This window comes from Mytilus californianus, unplaced genomic scaffold, assembly GCF_021869535.1.
Source record: "Mytilus californianus isolate M0D057914Y unplaced genomic scaffold, xbMytCali1.0.p SCAF_7, whole genome shotgun sequence".
NCBI classification, from domain to species: Eukaryota; Metazoa; Mollusca; class Bivalvia; order Mytilida; family Mytilidae; genus Mytilus; species Mytilus californianus.
Window position 1 is genome coordinate 73,417,730 of NW_026262723.1, and position 14,842 is coordinate 73,432,571.

Genomic DNA, 14,842 nt, shown 5'->3' on the forward strand with positions numbered 1-14,842 from the left:
CTTAAAAACACATGTGCCTCAATTTTAGGAATAATGCTGGTAATTTCACATATGGTGACCTTAAAAATGGGAAAACATAAGAAAACTCAAGAAAAATGTCATTGCAAATAGCCCTTTTCCAAATGTTGACTTTTTATCAAACTTGAGAATTTTTTAAAAGGGAAACAACTCCTAGGTAGGAAAAACTGTATCTCTGACTATATAGAACAAGCATGATGTATTGTGTGGGATGATTTGGACTTCCTTAGTGAATTATCATTTCTGGTAAAAGCATTATGCAAATTAAATACAACTTACACACTTTAAAACATGCTCTTTTCATTGGTTTATATTAGCAGGGATACAGTTTGTGCTGATGATGAGTTGTTTTATTAAGCAAAAAGTTCTAAATTGGGCCCTGCTAATTGAAAAATGGACTAATCATGAAGCAATAGATTTAACAAGTGTTAAATTTTATGATCAAAAGTCAAGAGGGGCTATTTATTTTGACTGTAGGTTTATAAGGATACATGCAGTAATAATATCAAATAAAAGAATCCAAAATAACATTTTGATGTGTATCCCAACTGTCTGAACACCAAAGGACATAGATCATTGGGCATCTAATGTACAAAAGTAACACAAATTTCTTCTAATTTGAATACAGTCTGTACTTAAATGCGTTTATTTCAATAATTTTTTAATTTAATAAAATATATACAAATTATTTCATGGCCTATTTATTTGCTTTGAGACACAGTTCCTTCCTATCAAATGGTACAAAGATTATAAAATATTATGTTTTCAAAAATAACAAATACTAAACATTTAAATGCTATAAAAGTAAGGTTTGTTTAGGTTTTTTTTTTTTTTTTTTCTTCTTTGCAATGAAAATAAGAAAAATATCTATTGTGTGCTTTTCAACTTAAAAAACTATTTAAATATTATTTTACATAAGCTCAATAACATGACATCATGCATATTAGAAAACAAGACAAAAACAAAGGGTCAACTTGTGCAATTCATTCATTATATGGTGTGTGTTTTTCTATAGCAACTTTGATGGGATAATACTATAAAAATAACTTGGAAAAGCTATAAAACTACAAAAAAATCTTATAAATTTGTCAACATTTATAACTTTGCATTCATAAAACTGAAATGACACAAATTACATATAATAATCCTTAATTTGCTGAGGCATTCAGTATATTCATGCCATTAACTTACCCTATGACCAGAGGGATACCGAATTTTCAGATTAAGCTGGAAACAAATATTTCTCATATAATATTTTTTAAAATGGTATTAAAAACTGTACAGCTCTCTTCCTTTTTTAAAAATTTCACTATACTTATAATTATCTCCCTGATTTTCTTAAAATATAATACTGATTTGTCTCCTGGTGAAAGAGAATAAAACAAACAACATGCATCAACCTGCTTTTTATAAAATACCTAATGGATTCTTCCATGCAATACCTTTTCTTTATAAATGAAACTTAATGCCCTTCCACAAGCTCATACAAGGTAATATAATACATATTAAGATAAGAAATTGAAGTAAAGTCGTTTCAGGTCTGGATATATTCATTAATAACATATTTGACTGAAACTAAAGCAGTAATATATTCAGCCACCATATGGGTGGAAAGCAAAAACTAAAGAAAATTCCTTACAATTGTAGTCTGAAATTTGAAAGATTTAAAATCAGACTTCAAAGTTTGAAGACACTAGCATCACCAAGACTTGTTTATTCACGACCTACTATCTCATTTACCCCAATTAGGGCAACATTGAAATGTTAGCAAGATTTTTCTGCAATGAAGCAATTTGCTGTTACCAAGATTAAAAGCTTAATGCAATTGTCTAGCATCCATCGGGTACCAATTTCTAAAATCAACCCGAAAATAGGCAACTAGTGCATAAGAAATAAAATAATTCAAAGGTTTGTTTGAAAATGGCATTATATCGATTTAGGAAGTTAATAATATGAAATTGACCACATCAAATCAAATCAAATAAGTTTTATTTTAAGTCGTAGAGTTAAGTAACATAACAACATAAGCTCTGAGCGAGCTTTTAAATGTCAAAGTAAAACAGTAGTTACAATTTAATAGAAGTTTTTTTTTAAAGAAACTGACCAGTTGCAAGAAAATATAAATGTATCAATTTATCAATTTATCAAAGGACTACTTCAACAAGAATTCTTTTTTAATTTGATACGTTAAAATGTATCTAAATTGAACCTTAAATCACTTTTTGAATGGTGAAAGTTAAGATTTTACATAAGCATTAGATATTAAAAACAAATTTTAAGTGACCACAATAAACACAATAAACACAAATGTGAAGTGCAATTCTATTGTGGTTAAAACAAGAACAGAATGACAGACTTACTCTTTCTGGTGTTACAGCTATTTTCCCAGTCTGAGATAACAGGACAATATCAGACTGTTTGGTACACTGCTTCCAGGTCTTTTTTAAGCCTTGTATAATACTCAAACTGATGCTCTCCACTTTTTCTTCAATCTGAGTTCTTGTAGCATCAATACATCCTTTCCATGTTAAGTTACTACCTGTGAATATTGCTTCTACCTGTATCAGGTAAAATGCTGGGTCAGCTGAAAAAAGAAAGAAAATGTTTTAATCCATTATAGTGTATGATTTTGTAGTGGTAAAAAACTGATAAAATGACAATAAAATTTCACTTTAAAATTCCTAAAGATTTTAACTGAAATATTGAAAGATATATGCATGAATTGTACCTTGCCTTCTTCAATAATCAGTTCTCTCTTGTCCAACTGAAACTTTTTGCTGTGTTGAATTTTTTTAAAAGAAACCGCAGAAATCAACAAATATGGACATAAAATTATGCTTTTATCTAATTAAACTAGGGAAACAAATTGCATAATAACAAGTTTTGTGGTCTCTGACCTCTAATGTCATATCTCAAAATCTTAGTACACTTTAAAAAAAGAAGTTATTGAATGGTGAGAATATTTTCATCACACTAAAGTTACTTTATACTGAAAATTCCCAACAATTTATCAGTTTGAAGAAATTAATTCAAATTGCAACTTGAAAAAGTGTTAAGCCCATTGGCATTGTGAAAAGGTGAAGGCCTTTTGGATAACAACATTAACAATAATGTGCTTACTAGGAGGGAGTGTGGTTCCCCGAGTGGTGGGTTTCAATGTAGTAGTGGTTGGTGTGGTAGTTGTAGAGCTGGTTGTCGTTGGTGGCTCAGTAATTACCACTGTCGTGACTTTTGTTGTTGGTACAGCAGAAGTTGTCTCTATGGTAACAGAGTCTGTTGTCAGAGTAAAAATATGACAAATTTCTCCTGACTCATCCATGGTATATCCATCACTACACTTCCACTGACTGACAGTGATGCTTGAATCCTGTAATGACTGCAGACATACAGTCTGTGATGGGAGATTACTCAGACTTTCTCTAAGTTCTAATAATAGTTTGTCATCAATATCCTGTCCACATGGTGTCAGAATGGATTGTGACTGTCCAACCAAACTGTACTTCTTTGTTACTTTTACCTTTAATCATAAAGAACATATTTGTTACTTCTTCTATTTACATGAAAAAATCAAATTCAATGCTTTGTAATGTTGGTGCAAGCACTTATTGTGAAAATGATCAGGATATTCAAATTAACTACACATAACCAGATGACATCTCCTGCTGACACAACATATCATAAAAAAAGAATTACCAAGTAACTCTCCACTTTAAGTCGGACATCAGTGGCCAAGTGGTATAAGGAGTCCAACAGCTGTATCATTAGCCTGTCAACACTGAGGATGTGAATTCAAACCCACACATGGCAGGTTTGTTGAGCCCAATCTTAATATACTAGTATTGTCAGTTTTCTTGCCAAATGTCAGTAGTTCTCTCCAGCTTCCTCCACCAATAAAAACTGACCTCCACGAAATAGCCAATAGTGCTGAAAGTGGCACTAAACACCAATCAATCAATCAACAATGAAAGGAGAGGCTCATCAAGCTTCCATTCTTTTTTGAAAGAGTACAAATAAAGGGAACATACATTTTGGGCCTATGTGGACTGAAATTAACTGAAAATTAAATCCAGGACACCATCATTTATACTATTCCTTTAATCTTCTGAATAAATGCTTTTAGAAAATGTGTTATTATCTTTGGCTTTTATTCACGGTCTAATTGTAATGTTATCAAGTCATTTCATACTGGAGATTAGAAGAAAAAAAAAAAGAAGATTTTTAGGCTTATCTGGTCATACCTTCTCGACTTAATATATTTTCCCACATTGTCAATATAATCTGTTTATCCTTCAATTGAATGTTCATGCTAAAAGTTAAGATACTAATAAGTAAGGTTCTTCAATTTGTTAAATTCTTCATTTTATTAAGATCTCATACATTCATAATGACAGTATTCCAGCACCAAAATTTACTGATAATTGAAGATGATGTAAACATATAAGTGTATCACAGTGTTCCATACTTTCACAATTTACCATCTTATAATTTAATGTGTTCAATTGCATAGTTGAAGACAATTTTGCTATTGCAAAAGCCACAAACATTTTTAATCCAATACTTACAGCAGATAAAGTCATGTTTATAGATGTTTCAATGAAAACTTTGATGTTATATTTGGAACATGTCTTTGAGTTTTGTAGAGAATTACTAACTCCCTCTGTAGAACTGAGTATGTCTGAAATCGCTGTGTTGATGTTATCTTTACATGGCTGACTAAGATTTGCTGGTATTAAAACAGCTGTCATCTCTATAACATAATTTGGTGCTGTAGCTGAAATTGAAACCATTAAAACATACTTTCTATTTTTAATTTTAACAAGTTAACTTGTTCTTCTCGTATACTGAAGTTTTTGAACAGTATCTTATATGGGTAAAGATTCCAAATTTCAGACCTATATACATACAGGGTTTCATTAAAAGTACTTTACCAAGTCAGGAATATGACAGTTGTTTTCCATTCGTTTGATGTGTTTGAGCTTTTGTTTTTGCCATTTGGTAAGGGACTTTCCGTTTTGAATTTTCCTTGGAGTTCGGTATTTTTGTTATTTTACTTTTTATGACAAAGCTTGCATGTCTATATTTTTTTGTATTATTTCTACATAAAACAATTATAACATGATTTGCAGATTTGAATGTTATTTTCTCTAATTCTATAGGAAAGCCTGTGAATCTGAAGGAATATGATAGTATGTCAAAGAGCCATTAACAAATCAACAACAAAATATATAAGTCACCCAATACATGTATGGTTAAAATACCAATCTTTGTCAATGCTTTGCTTACAATGATCTGATAACACTCCATCCTAATTTTTGTTCTTTTTGGTAATTAAATATTGATTGTATAACCTAAAACTTGTTTACATAGCTCCAGATAAATTTCTAACTAATATTTCTAACTAATCTGACCTGATGTAAGAAAGTTAGTAAATATATTTAAGACTTTGATTGTAAACACAGAATAGGCATGCAGATATTTTGTAAAAAAACATGCATTTTTATAGTTGTGTCTGCTAACTAACAAACTTTCAAGAAACACATGCTTTAAGTTTAAGATGCATTGAAGTACACTCAATTATTGTAAAAAAAATAATAAGGGGATAGCCAGAAATGTCATAGAAAAATGTGAAATTTTGAATATTTCAACACATTTGTTGCATAAATTATGCATGTACATAATAGAAAGTAAAGAATGTGAATAGGGTAGGTTGATGAACAAACTAAACTACTCACTTGTAGGAATTGTTATACCAGGGGTAGTCAGAACCTGTGTTGTGGCATCAGTCTCAGCTGTAGTTTTGACTGTATTTGGTTGTTGGTTGGCTGTAGTTTTGACTGTATCTGGTTGGTTGGCTGTTGTTTTTACTGTATTTGGTTGGTTGGCTGTAGTTTTGACAGTAGTTGGTTGTTGGTCAGCTGTAGTTTTGACCATTGTAAGTTGTTGGTCGGTTGTAGTTTTTGTATTGGTTATCAATTCAGTGACTGCCTGTGACACTTGTGATTCAGTGGCATTTTGAGATATAATAGTACTTCCTGCCTGAGTAGTCATTTTAGAGAGAGTTTCTGTCATTGATTGTGTTGTTTGTTCTGTTACCTGTTTACTAAATGTTTTAACTGGTTGTTGTACTGTCGTAATTACATTTTCTGTGTTGTTTCCAGTAGTAATAGATGGTTGCATTGTTAGCTGAGAATCATTGGTTGTGTTATCTTGTAGTTGGGTTTGTGTGACAGGAATTTGTGCTGTTGTGTTATCTTGTAGTTGGGTTTGTGTGACAGGAACTTGTGCTGTTATGTTATCTTGTAGTTGAGTTTGTGTGACAGGAATTTGTGCTGTTGTGTTATCTGGAAGTTGAGTCTGTGTGACAGGAACTTGAGCTGTTAAGTTATCTTGTAGTTGGGTTTGTGTGACAGGAACTTGTGCTGTAGTGTTATCTTGTATTTGAGTCTGCGTCTGGATTTCACTTGCTGTCATATTATCTTGTGTTTGAGTTGGAACATGAGTTGTATTTATAGGCTCATCTGTAAATATTTTTCTTCCTTCAGAGGTGGTACCTATATCATCTCTCTTGGTCGTAAAGTTATATGCAGATGTCATTTGATTATCTGTTGCTTTGGTTGTTACCTCTTTTATTGAAGTATTTTCTGGGGTTTCAGTAGTGAACCTCTGTGGTATTGTTGGTGTCGGTTGAGGTGAATGGGTTATTGGTACAGTTTCGTTGTATTGTTGAGTTGTGTAATCAGTAATAAAAGTTTTATTTGTTGCTTGTGGTGAAGTTTGAAATTTTTGTGTTACATTTACAACAGCAGTCATATTTTCAGGAAACAATTCTGTGACTGATTTTTGTGTTGTTATTGACTCAGAAGGCTCTGTAACTGATTTTTGTGTTGTTACTGACTCAGAAGGCTTGGTGACTGACTTTTGTGTTGTGACTGACTCAGAAGGCTCTGTGACTGACTTTTGTGTTGTGACTGACTCAGAAGGCTTTGTGACTGACTTTTGTGTTGTTACTGACTTAGAAGGCTCTGTGACTGACTTTTGTATTGTTACTGACTCAGAAGGTTCTGTGACTGACTTTTGTGATGTTATGGACTCAGAAGGCTCTGTGATTGACTTTTGTGTAGTTACTGACTCAGAAGGCTTTGTGACTGACTTTTGTGTTGTTACCAACTCAGAGGGCTCTGTGACTGACTTTTGTGTTGTTACCGACTCAGAAGGCTCTGTGACTGACTGTTGTGTTGTTACTGACTCAGAAGGCTTTGTGACTGACTGTTGTGTTGTTACTGACTCAGAAGGCTTATTGACTGACTTTTGTGTTGTTACTGACTCAGAAGGCTTGGTGACAGACTTTTGTGTTGTTACTGACTCAGAAGGCTCTGTGACTGACTGTTGTGTTGTTACTGACTCAGAAGGCTCTGTGACTGACTTTTGTGTTGTTACCGACTCAGAAGCCTCTGTAGAGGCTAAAGCAGGTGCTGTAAATGTTTGAGTTGGATGAGTCGGTTTTACTATTTCTGTAGTTTCTCCAATGTTTGTTACATTTATGAAGTAATGGTTACTAGTTATCTCCCCTGTTGTAACTTCCAGTCCAGTATTGACAACAGGTATCTCTGTACTATGTGCCTGAGTAGAATTGTCTGTTGAATTACGAGCGGTGATATGATGATCTGATGTTTGCTGTTCAGTAGTTACTCTGGGTGTTGCTGTTTTTTGTGTTGTTCTTTTAATAGCAGTAGTACCTTCTGTTTTATTTAAGACTGACGGTTCTGTGGATGTTATTTGGGACACAGCAGGAACAGTTGGTGTCATTTGTGTTGTTCTTATTATAGCAGTTGTGACTTCGGTTTCATCTGCTACAGACGGTTCTGTAGATGTTACTTCGGATACACCAGGAACAGTTGGTGTCCTATGAGTTGTATCTTGTACCACTGATGTTAATTTAGTTGTCTCTATTTTCCCATCACTTTCCGATACTGTAGTGACTTCAGCAGTTTGTGTCATTGTGAAAGTTTCCAAGGGTGACCTTGCTGTACTAATTGCAGTTGACCTTTTAGGTACGTTAGTAGTATGGTTGACAGGAGAGATAGGAACATTCCACTGTGTGGTTGTATCATATGCGAATGTAGGCGTTATTCTGGTCGTACTAGCTGTTGTAGTTGGTGAAACATAAACATTTGGACAGTCTGCAAATATACAAGTCAGCCATGCAGAAGTAAGTCATGCTATTAGTAATAGTAATAGAAAGATAAGCTGATCATTTAAATGAGTCAATAAATAACAGAACAAACTTTCAAAGCCAGCATTTTAGGAATATTTTTTTTCCAGAAAAGAAGAAAATCTTTCTGGGTTCATATAAGTACAACTAGATGGTTATACTTTTTTAATATATGATTCAAGAATTAAGTTTTTTAATCTAAGTATACTATTTACATGCAGAATAAGTAATATGCATATGCTCTTATTTCAATAAAATCTCTATAGAGCTAAATATGAGAATAAAACAAGCTTAAATATCATGCATATCTTCATGATGCTTACAGCAGTAAATCAAGATGCAGAATAACATTCCTACTGATACTACATTACTACTGTAAATTCAGAAATTATTGCATGCATTTATTATTGCGATTTTGTCATTTTAGACTTAAATGCGATTTTAATTTTTACGATTTTGAGAAAAATCCTGTTTAGTTCATATAAAAAAATTCAAAATGCGAGTTTAAATTATTGCGTTTACAACTCTGTCGCATTTGTCGCAATAATAAAAACCTCGCAATAATTTCTGAATTTACAGTATATAATTACTATGATATTACCTGTAGATTTAACACAGGTTAGGTCAAGGTTATTGACACAGATTTCACTCTGATGTACAAGTTCATAACCTTCATCACAGGACCAATTACTGGTACTGGTGATATTATCACTGTCTGCTGTTCTGAGTCTGACAGTAGGACATGTGGTATCTTCAGAACCATTGAATGTGACGTTGTTGATGTTGTTCTGTATGAGACCTGTGCTGACAATCTCTTGTAAGGCAGTGCTACAGTTGCATACCAAGTCAAAGGACCCTTTCCTTGGTTCTGACAGTTGTATGGTCAGATCTATTTGTAGAACCTATAAAAGATTAAAGACAAACTTGATGATGTTCAATAATCAATAATTTAATACCATTGTTGACTCAATCTTTTTCTTCTGTCCCTTCCTCCTTCTTTCACTATGTGAAATCACTTAAGCTTGAACTATTATATAATAAACTCTATTTTAGGTTAATCTTTTTCACAAGCCGCTACATTTAATGTGTTATAACAAACTAGGACATCTTTCAATGAATTAGATTGCAAGTTTCAGATTCATCAAGCCAGTGTGTTTATTCTATGTAAATTGGATCAAAATGTAATAAAAAATGAAAATAAATCTGATCTTTTTCATCTTTCAATGCTATATTTATAACACACATGAGCATATATACAGGTACCATCAATCGTTATTAAACAATCTCAAAAACACAGATTTCAATTTCCCTTTTGACAGAATGTCAATTAAATTAAGCTGCGATTCTCAGTAACTGAAAACTAAGCATCCTATTATGATCATCAATTTTAAATATGTCATATTTTTTCCAAGTATCCATTACAATATCAGTGTATTCATTTATCAATGAATTTACATTTTTTAGAAAGAAATGAAGAATCTTCATCTTTTTGTACTCCCAAGGAACCAAATAATAGCTGTTATCATGGCTCCTCAATTTCTTGGGATTTGGGGTCAACAAGACTGTTACCCCACCTACACTTTTAGATGAAAGAAAGACAAAAAAAATTGGATAAAACTGACAATAACTTTCCAAGGGAGATAATCCCCAAACCTATAACTGTTCATTGCACTTACATCCCCACTATTAACAACTGTTTTAATGGTTGTTAATGGTCTGTATGGATCTTTACAACTCTGTTCCACCAATTCTTTGAACAGTTCAACTGTTTCATTGACATAGTGATAGTCACAGGACTTGTTAAAGTTACTAGGTGTCAGAAATCTCATCTCAAATATCAAGTTATACTTAGGTTTTATGTTCTCTGTTGGTCTTTCTATTACACATTTTATAGGTGTTGTATCTGAAAAGTAGGATTAAATATTGATAATGTTTATGTACCATTATTCAAAAATGATTACAATTTTTCATAGATTATGGAAAAGAATCCAAGCTTGCTTCAGAATGAACAGTAATTAAAAAAATGGTAATCTACTTTTGGTTTGGTTTTCGATCTTGAAGCAGTAAACTCCATGTAGTGAATAACATATTGGGTATGAAGATCTTTTTGAGCTCTTAACCCAATGCTATGATTATTTTCTTTAAAGACTTATCGGTTACATTAGATAATAATTTTGTTTTTTGAGTGAAGTTATGACAAAGGTAATCCATTCATAAATCTAATTCATCTAGCAATATTTAGATTACATAGGTGTTTTATAAGATTATGTAAATTTGATTGGCAACAAAAATTATGAGGCGTTTACAACTTAGGTTTCATTCCCCAATTAAATGCAACATCTATGACTGCACATGCTGTTCATGATTAATTTTCAACAATGCATAGGAAAATAAATGATAAAGCTTGTTTTAACTTATAATTTTATGGTTATAGTATAATTATCTAATTACAAGAATTCAATGCTTTTACTTGAGTAATTCTAAAGGATTGTAAAAGCATTGAATGTGTGTTTATGTTCTTTATATATACCGGTATTTATATATATACTTCTGTCAATGCTATTACATCCCAACATATTTATAAATATTATTCTCAAATGAAGTGATTTTTGTTGATTGATTGATTTATGTCTAATGGATTTACCTACCCATAATTTTAAGATTCTATCTTGAATAGTTTTTGAACACCAGTGAGATAAAAGAGAGGCAAAAGATACCAGAGGGATATTCAAACTCATAAATCAATATTAAACTGACAACGCAATGGCGAAAAAAGACTGAAAGACAAACAACAGCACACAAAATACAACATAGAAAACTGAAGACTGAGCAAAATGAACCCCACCAAAACCAGAAGTGATCTTAGGTGCTCCGGAAGGGTAAGCAGATCCTGCGCCACATGTGGCACCCGATAAGTGATCCAAAAATGGTAATTTTCAGACGTTATGCAGTTGCACTTCAAAAACTACATTATTTTTACCTTTTAAATCTTAATTTATTAATATATTTATACTTTTTCCTTACATACAGCAGTACTTACCATGAGTTTACAACTGATTATCATATTACCGGTTTCAATTAATTGGCTCTGGTGGAAAGTTTTCACATTGGCAGTCATAACACATCATCTTTTTTTTTTTATATCTAACTCATTCAGAAGATGTGAATAATGTCAGGTAGAACTATACTCAGGATGACTGGACACAGTCAAAAAGGTTTTTTCAAGACTTTTTACCTAAGTGCTGAAAATAATGAGATTTCACATACCAGCTATTTGATATCCAGGGTTTTTGCACTGGAAGTTGACTTCTGTCCCCACTGTATAAAATGGTGATATATTGGACATGACTACTGAACCAGAGCTCACTGGAGACTGACATACAGTTGATGCTGTTAATATATATTGAGCAGATGGTCAATGACATGTTTTTATTCGTGCTAATAAACAAATAATACCACATTCTACTACTAATAACACATTAATCAATTTCAAACTACAGTCTCATACATTATAGCACTAAATACTTTACCAAAACTACAACTTACTGTCCAAAATGTAACGAATACATTCAATCATAACAGAAATTGACAGAGTATTTCTAAATCAAATTTTCTGTACTGTGGTGTTCAACTTCATAGCAAACAATGGCCAAATGCCATTTTAGAAACAGACAAGATATTTGATTTGATTTGTGAATTGTAAAATTTTCTTCAAATTGTCAGATATTCTTTTTAAAATATCCTTTCAAAGAAAACAAAAATAGAAAATGTTATAATTTTTCGAAAAACAATCGACAAAACATTTTTTGTTAAATCCCAAAATAATCTTACGGGCACAAATTGCATTTTTTCCATCCCATAATCCACCAGGCTGGCAAATCCTAACTTTTGACCCTATCAGATGGTATCCACAGTTACAAGAATACTGTAAAACTGAACCAACAGTAGTTGATCCATACACTGCTTGACCATTAGCTGGATCTGGCAATGCTTGGCATTTGATTTCTGAAGAAAAATATTTTGATTGTTATAAATTATTAATGATGAAACACATCTACAACTTTTCACATTACACTGCTTTTATTTTAGGTGATTTGTAACTTTATTTGGTGGCTGTTGAACAACAGATTAAGTACAAACTCCAAGAAAAATGGTTTGACAGTCATCACCATTTACTACGGGAACAGGTACCCTCTAAGTTTACTTATACTGACCAGAATAACAGACATACTAACTCATATCTATATGGTAAGACATTGTTACCTTTACAAACAGGTTCTATTCCAGTCCAGTCAAACTGTGTTGTATCATTAATAGGCTGACAAAATCTGTACTCAACTCCAGATAATTCATATCCTTCTTTACATGAATACTGTACTACAGAGTTATAGCCCCTGGTTGCATTCAAATAAAAAATACGACCATAAAGAGGGAGAGACAACTGTTCACATTCTTGATCTGAAAAAATAAAATCAGTTTCATCAAAGAGCCAATTGGTAGTAAGAGAGAGATTTCTTTTTTTCACTTTTTTAAGTCTTTATTTTAAGAAAACATATAATTTCATTTTTGTATAAATGTAAACCCATATTTATGGTTGATCTAGTCACTCAATATTCTTCATCCAATTGAAATGAATAATTAAATAAAAATAAATGGAGAATGTGTCCATGGGACACAGATGATGCCCCCACTTGCATATAACGTTATAAAGAGGCATAACTCGAAAATGGTAAAAGTGAAGCCACCCAAATATGGACTTGATCTGTGTTTTTTGGTATTAAGCATTGTGTTTCATAACATTTGGTTGAGGCAAACTTAAGTTAGAGAAAGGAAACCAATGTCTGGATGTACGTATGGATGGACAAAGGTAACACTTAATGCACCCTCCAGGTACAGCAGGGGCATAAAAATATAAAAACAAAAAGTAGTATAAATTATCAGGGGGTATATTTATTGAAAATTCAATTCAGCTTTATTATCAAAAGATCAATGTTCAAGTAGACATATTTTTTTTCTACAAAAATACATCTTCTACAAATTCATTTTGGGGAACATTTTAGTCTCAGCATATTTCACACATGCAATATGAATTTAAATAGTCAAGTGTAAATAAGTCAATCCTTACATAAGGTACAATGTAACACAGAATTTAAAATATTTACTTCTACAAGTTGTTACAGTATTGTTCCATGTTCCATCCAGCTGACATTCTACTACCACTGATCCATCTGGTACTGTTCCCCGAGGACAGTGTATCATAACTGTGGTAGGGGCTATGTAGCTACCAGAGGATAGGGGAACAGTATCAGCTACAATAACTCCACCATTACTGACACTAAAACTGGAACAAACAGCTGTAATAGAGTATAAAATATGAATGAGGGTATCTAATGGGAAAATCTTTTTTTGTAAATGAGAAAATACACCATGTACAGTAGAAATTTAACATTGATTTCCCCTTCTGATTTTGACAGTAATTAAATTTTTATATGAACTCTCAAAGCATGCAAACATAAATATCACACCATGACTTATTTTACAATGTATTTCAGACTGATTTTGGCAAGTTTTAAGAAAAACATGCAACTTTTATGTTCTTTTTATTTTAGAAAAAAAACCAACATCCCTTTCAAATGAAAAAAAAAAGTGTTTTGCTAGTTTAAGGTTAAAAGCTAAAATGTATTGAGAAATTATGCAACTAAAAAATTCCAGACTTTTTTTCTTTGTGTGTATACAGGAGAATATCTACCATTGACTTTTTCTTGCAATTTTCTAATAGTCATCTCAGTACTTCTATGTTAAGAAAAGTACTAACCTATACAAGTACTATTTGGTCTCAGTACTTTTCTTTTGACAATCCTGATTATATTTTCTGTATACAGTTCCTGTGGTGGGTTACAGTTACACCTGTATTTACCACTTAAGTTTTCACATATACCTGTACATGGAAATGTACTACACTCATCTGTATCTGAAATTAAACGGTAAACATTTCTTATTGATAAGTTTGTGTTGGTTTTTTTTTTTGCTTTAATTTTACTATACAACGTTATTTTTTCCATGTAAAATATAACCAAACATTTAAGTGCCTAACAGTATATAAGCATTTCTACAAAATACAATATACTTTGATTTGCCATAACATAAGTAAGCGATCTGGATGGAATGGGAACATTTAAACAGAAGCTGAGTAATATGTAAGTAAAATTATAGATTATCCCAGACTCCTTTAGTTAAGTGTACAAAAATTGAATCTCATTTACATTTTTTTGTTTGGATGTACACAAACCACAATGACAACAAATACAAACCACAATGACAACAAACACAAACCACAATGACAACAACAATTTCTGACTTAAGTTATTCACTTGAACCGTTTCATGACCTTTTATTTATCTTATTGTTGTAAAAAAGTTTCTGAGGCATATATACCTTTGCACACTGTGTAACTATTAGGTGGGTTCTGGTATCCATGGTTACAAACACATCTATAGGATCCAGGTGTATTCTGACAACTGTGACCACCACATACATTTCCTGTTACACATTCGTTTATATCTACAATTAAGTTATACAACAAGTTACAATGTGTTATTTCATGTAATTCAA

The 14,842-nt window shown here is 32.1% G+C and overlaps 1 protein-coding gene across 5 annotated transcripts in view; it reads right to left on the reverse strand.

Moving 5' to 3' along the window:
• Positions 1-14,842, reverse strand: part of LOC127709241 (uncharacterized) — a 142,061-nt gene that overhangs the window by 68,309 nt on the left and 58,910 nt on the right. For 4 of the 5 annotated variants that reach the window (XR_007985563.1, XM_052214653.1, XM_052214652.1 and 1 more), the window contains 12 exons: positions 14,666-14,791; positions 14,046-14,201; positions 13,393-13,584; positions 12,494-12,688; positions 12,062-12,235; positions 11,498-11,620; positions 9,907-10,133; positions 8,832-9,132; positions 5,751-8,198; positions 4,581-4,789; positions 3,139-3,535; positions 2,379-2,602 (listed from right to left, as the gene is read on the reverse strand). Coding sequence is in view for 4 of the 5 variants with exons in the window: in XM_052214653.1 (XP_052070613.1) it covers positions 2,379-2,602; positions 3,139-3,535; positions 4,581-4,789; positions 5,751-8,198; positions 8,832-9,132; positions 9,907-10,133; positions 11,498-11,620; positions 12,062-12,235; positions 12,494-12,688; positions 13,393-13,584; positions 14,046-14,201; positions 14,666-14,791 (4,772 nt within the window). In the remaining variant the exon portion in view is untranslated. The remainder of the gene's footprint in view (positions 1-2,378; positions 2,603-3,138; positions 3,536-4,580; positions 4,790-5,750; positions 8,199-8,831; positions 9,133-9,906; positions 10,134-11,497; positions 11,621-12,061; positions 12,236-12,493; positions 12,689-13,392; positions 13,585-14,045; positions 14,202-14,665; positions 14,792-14,842) is intronic. The other variant, XM_052214656.1, reaches the window with a different exon arrangement.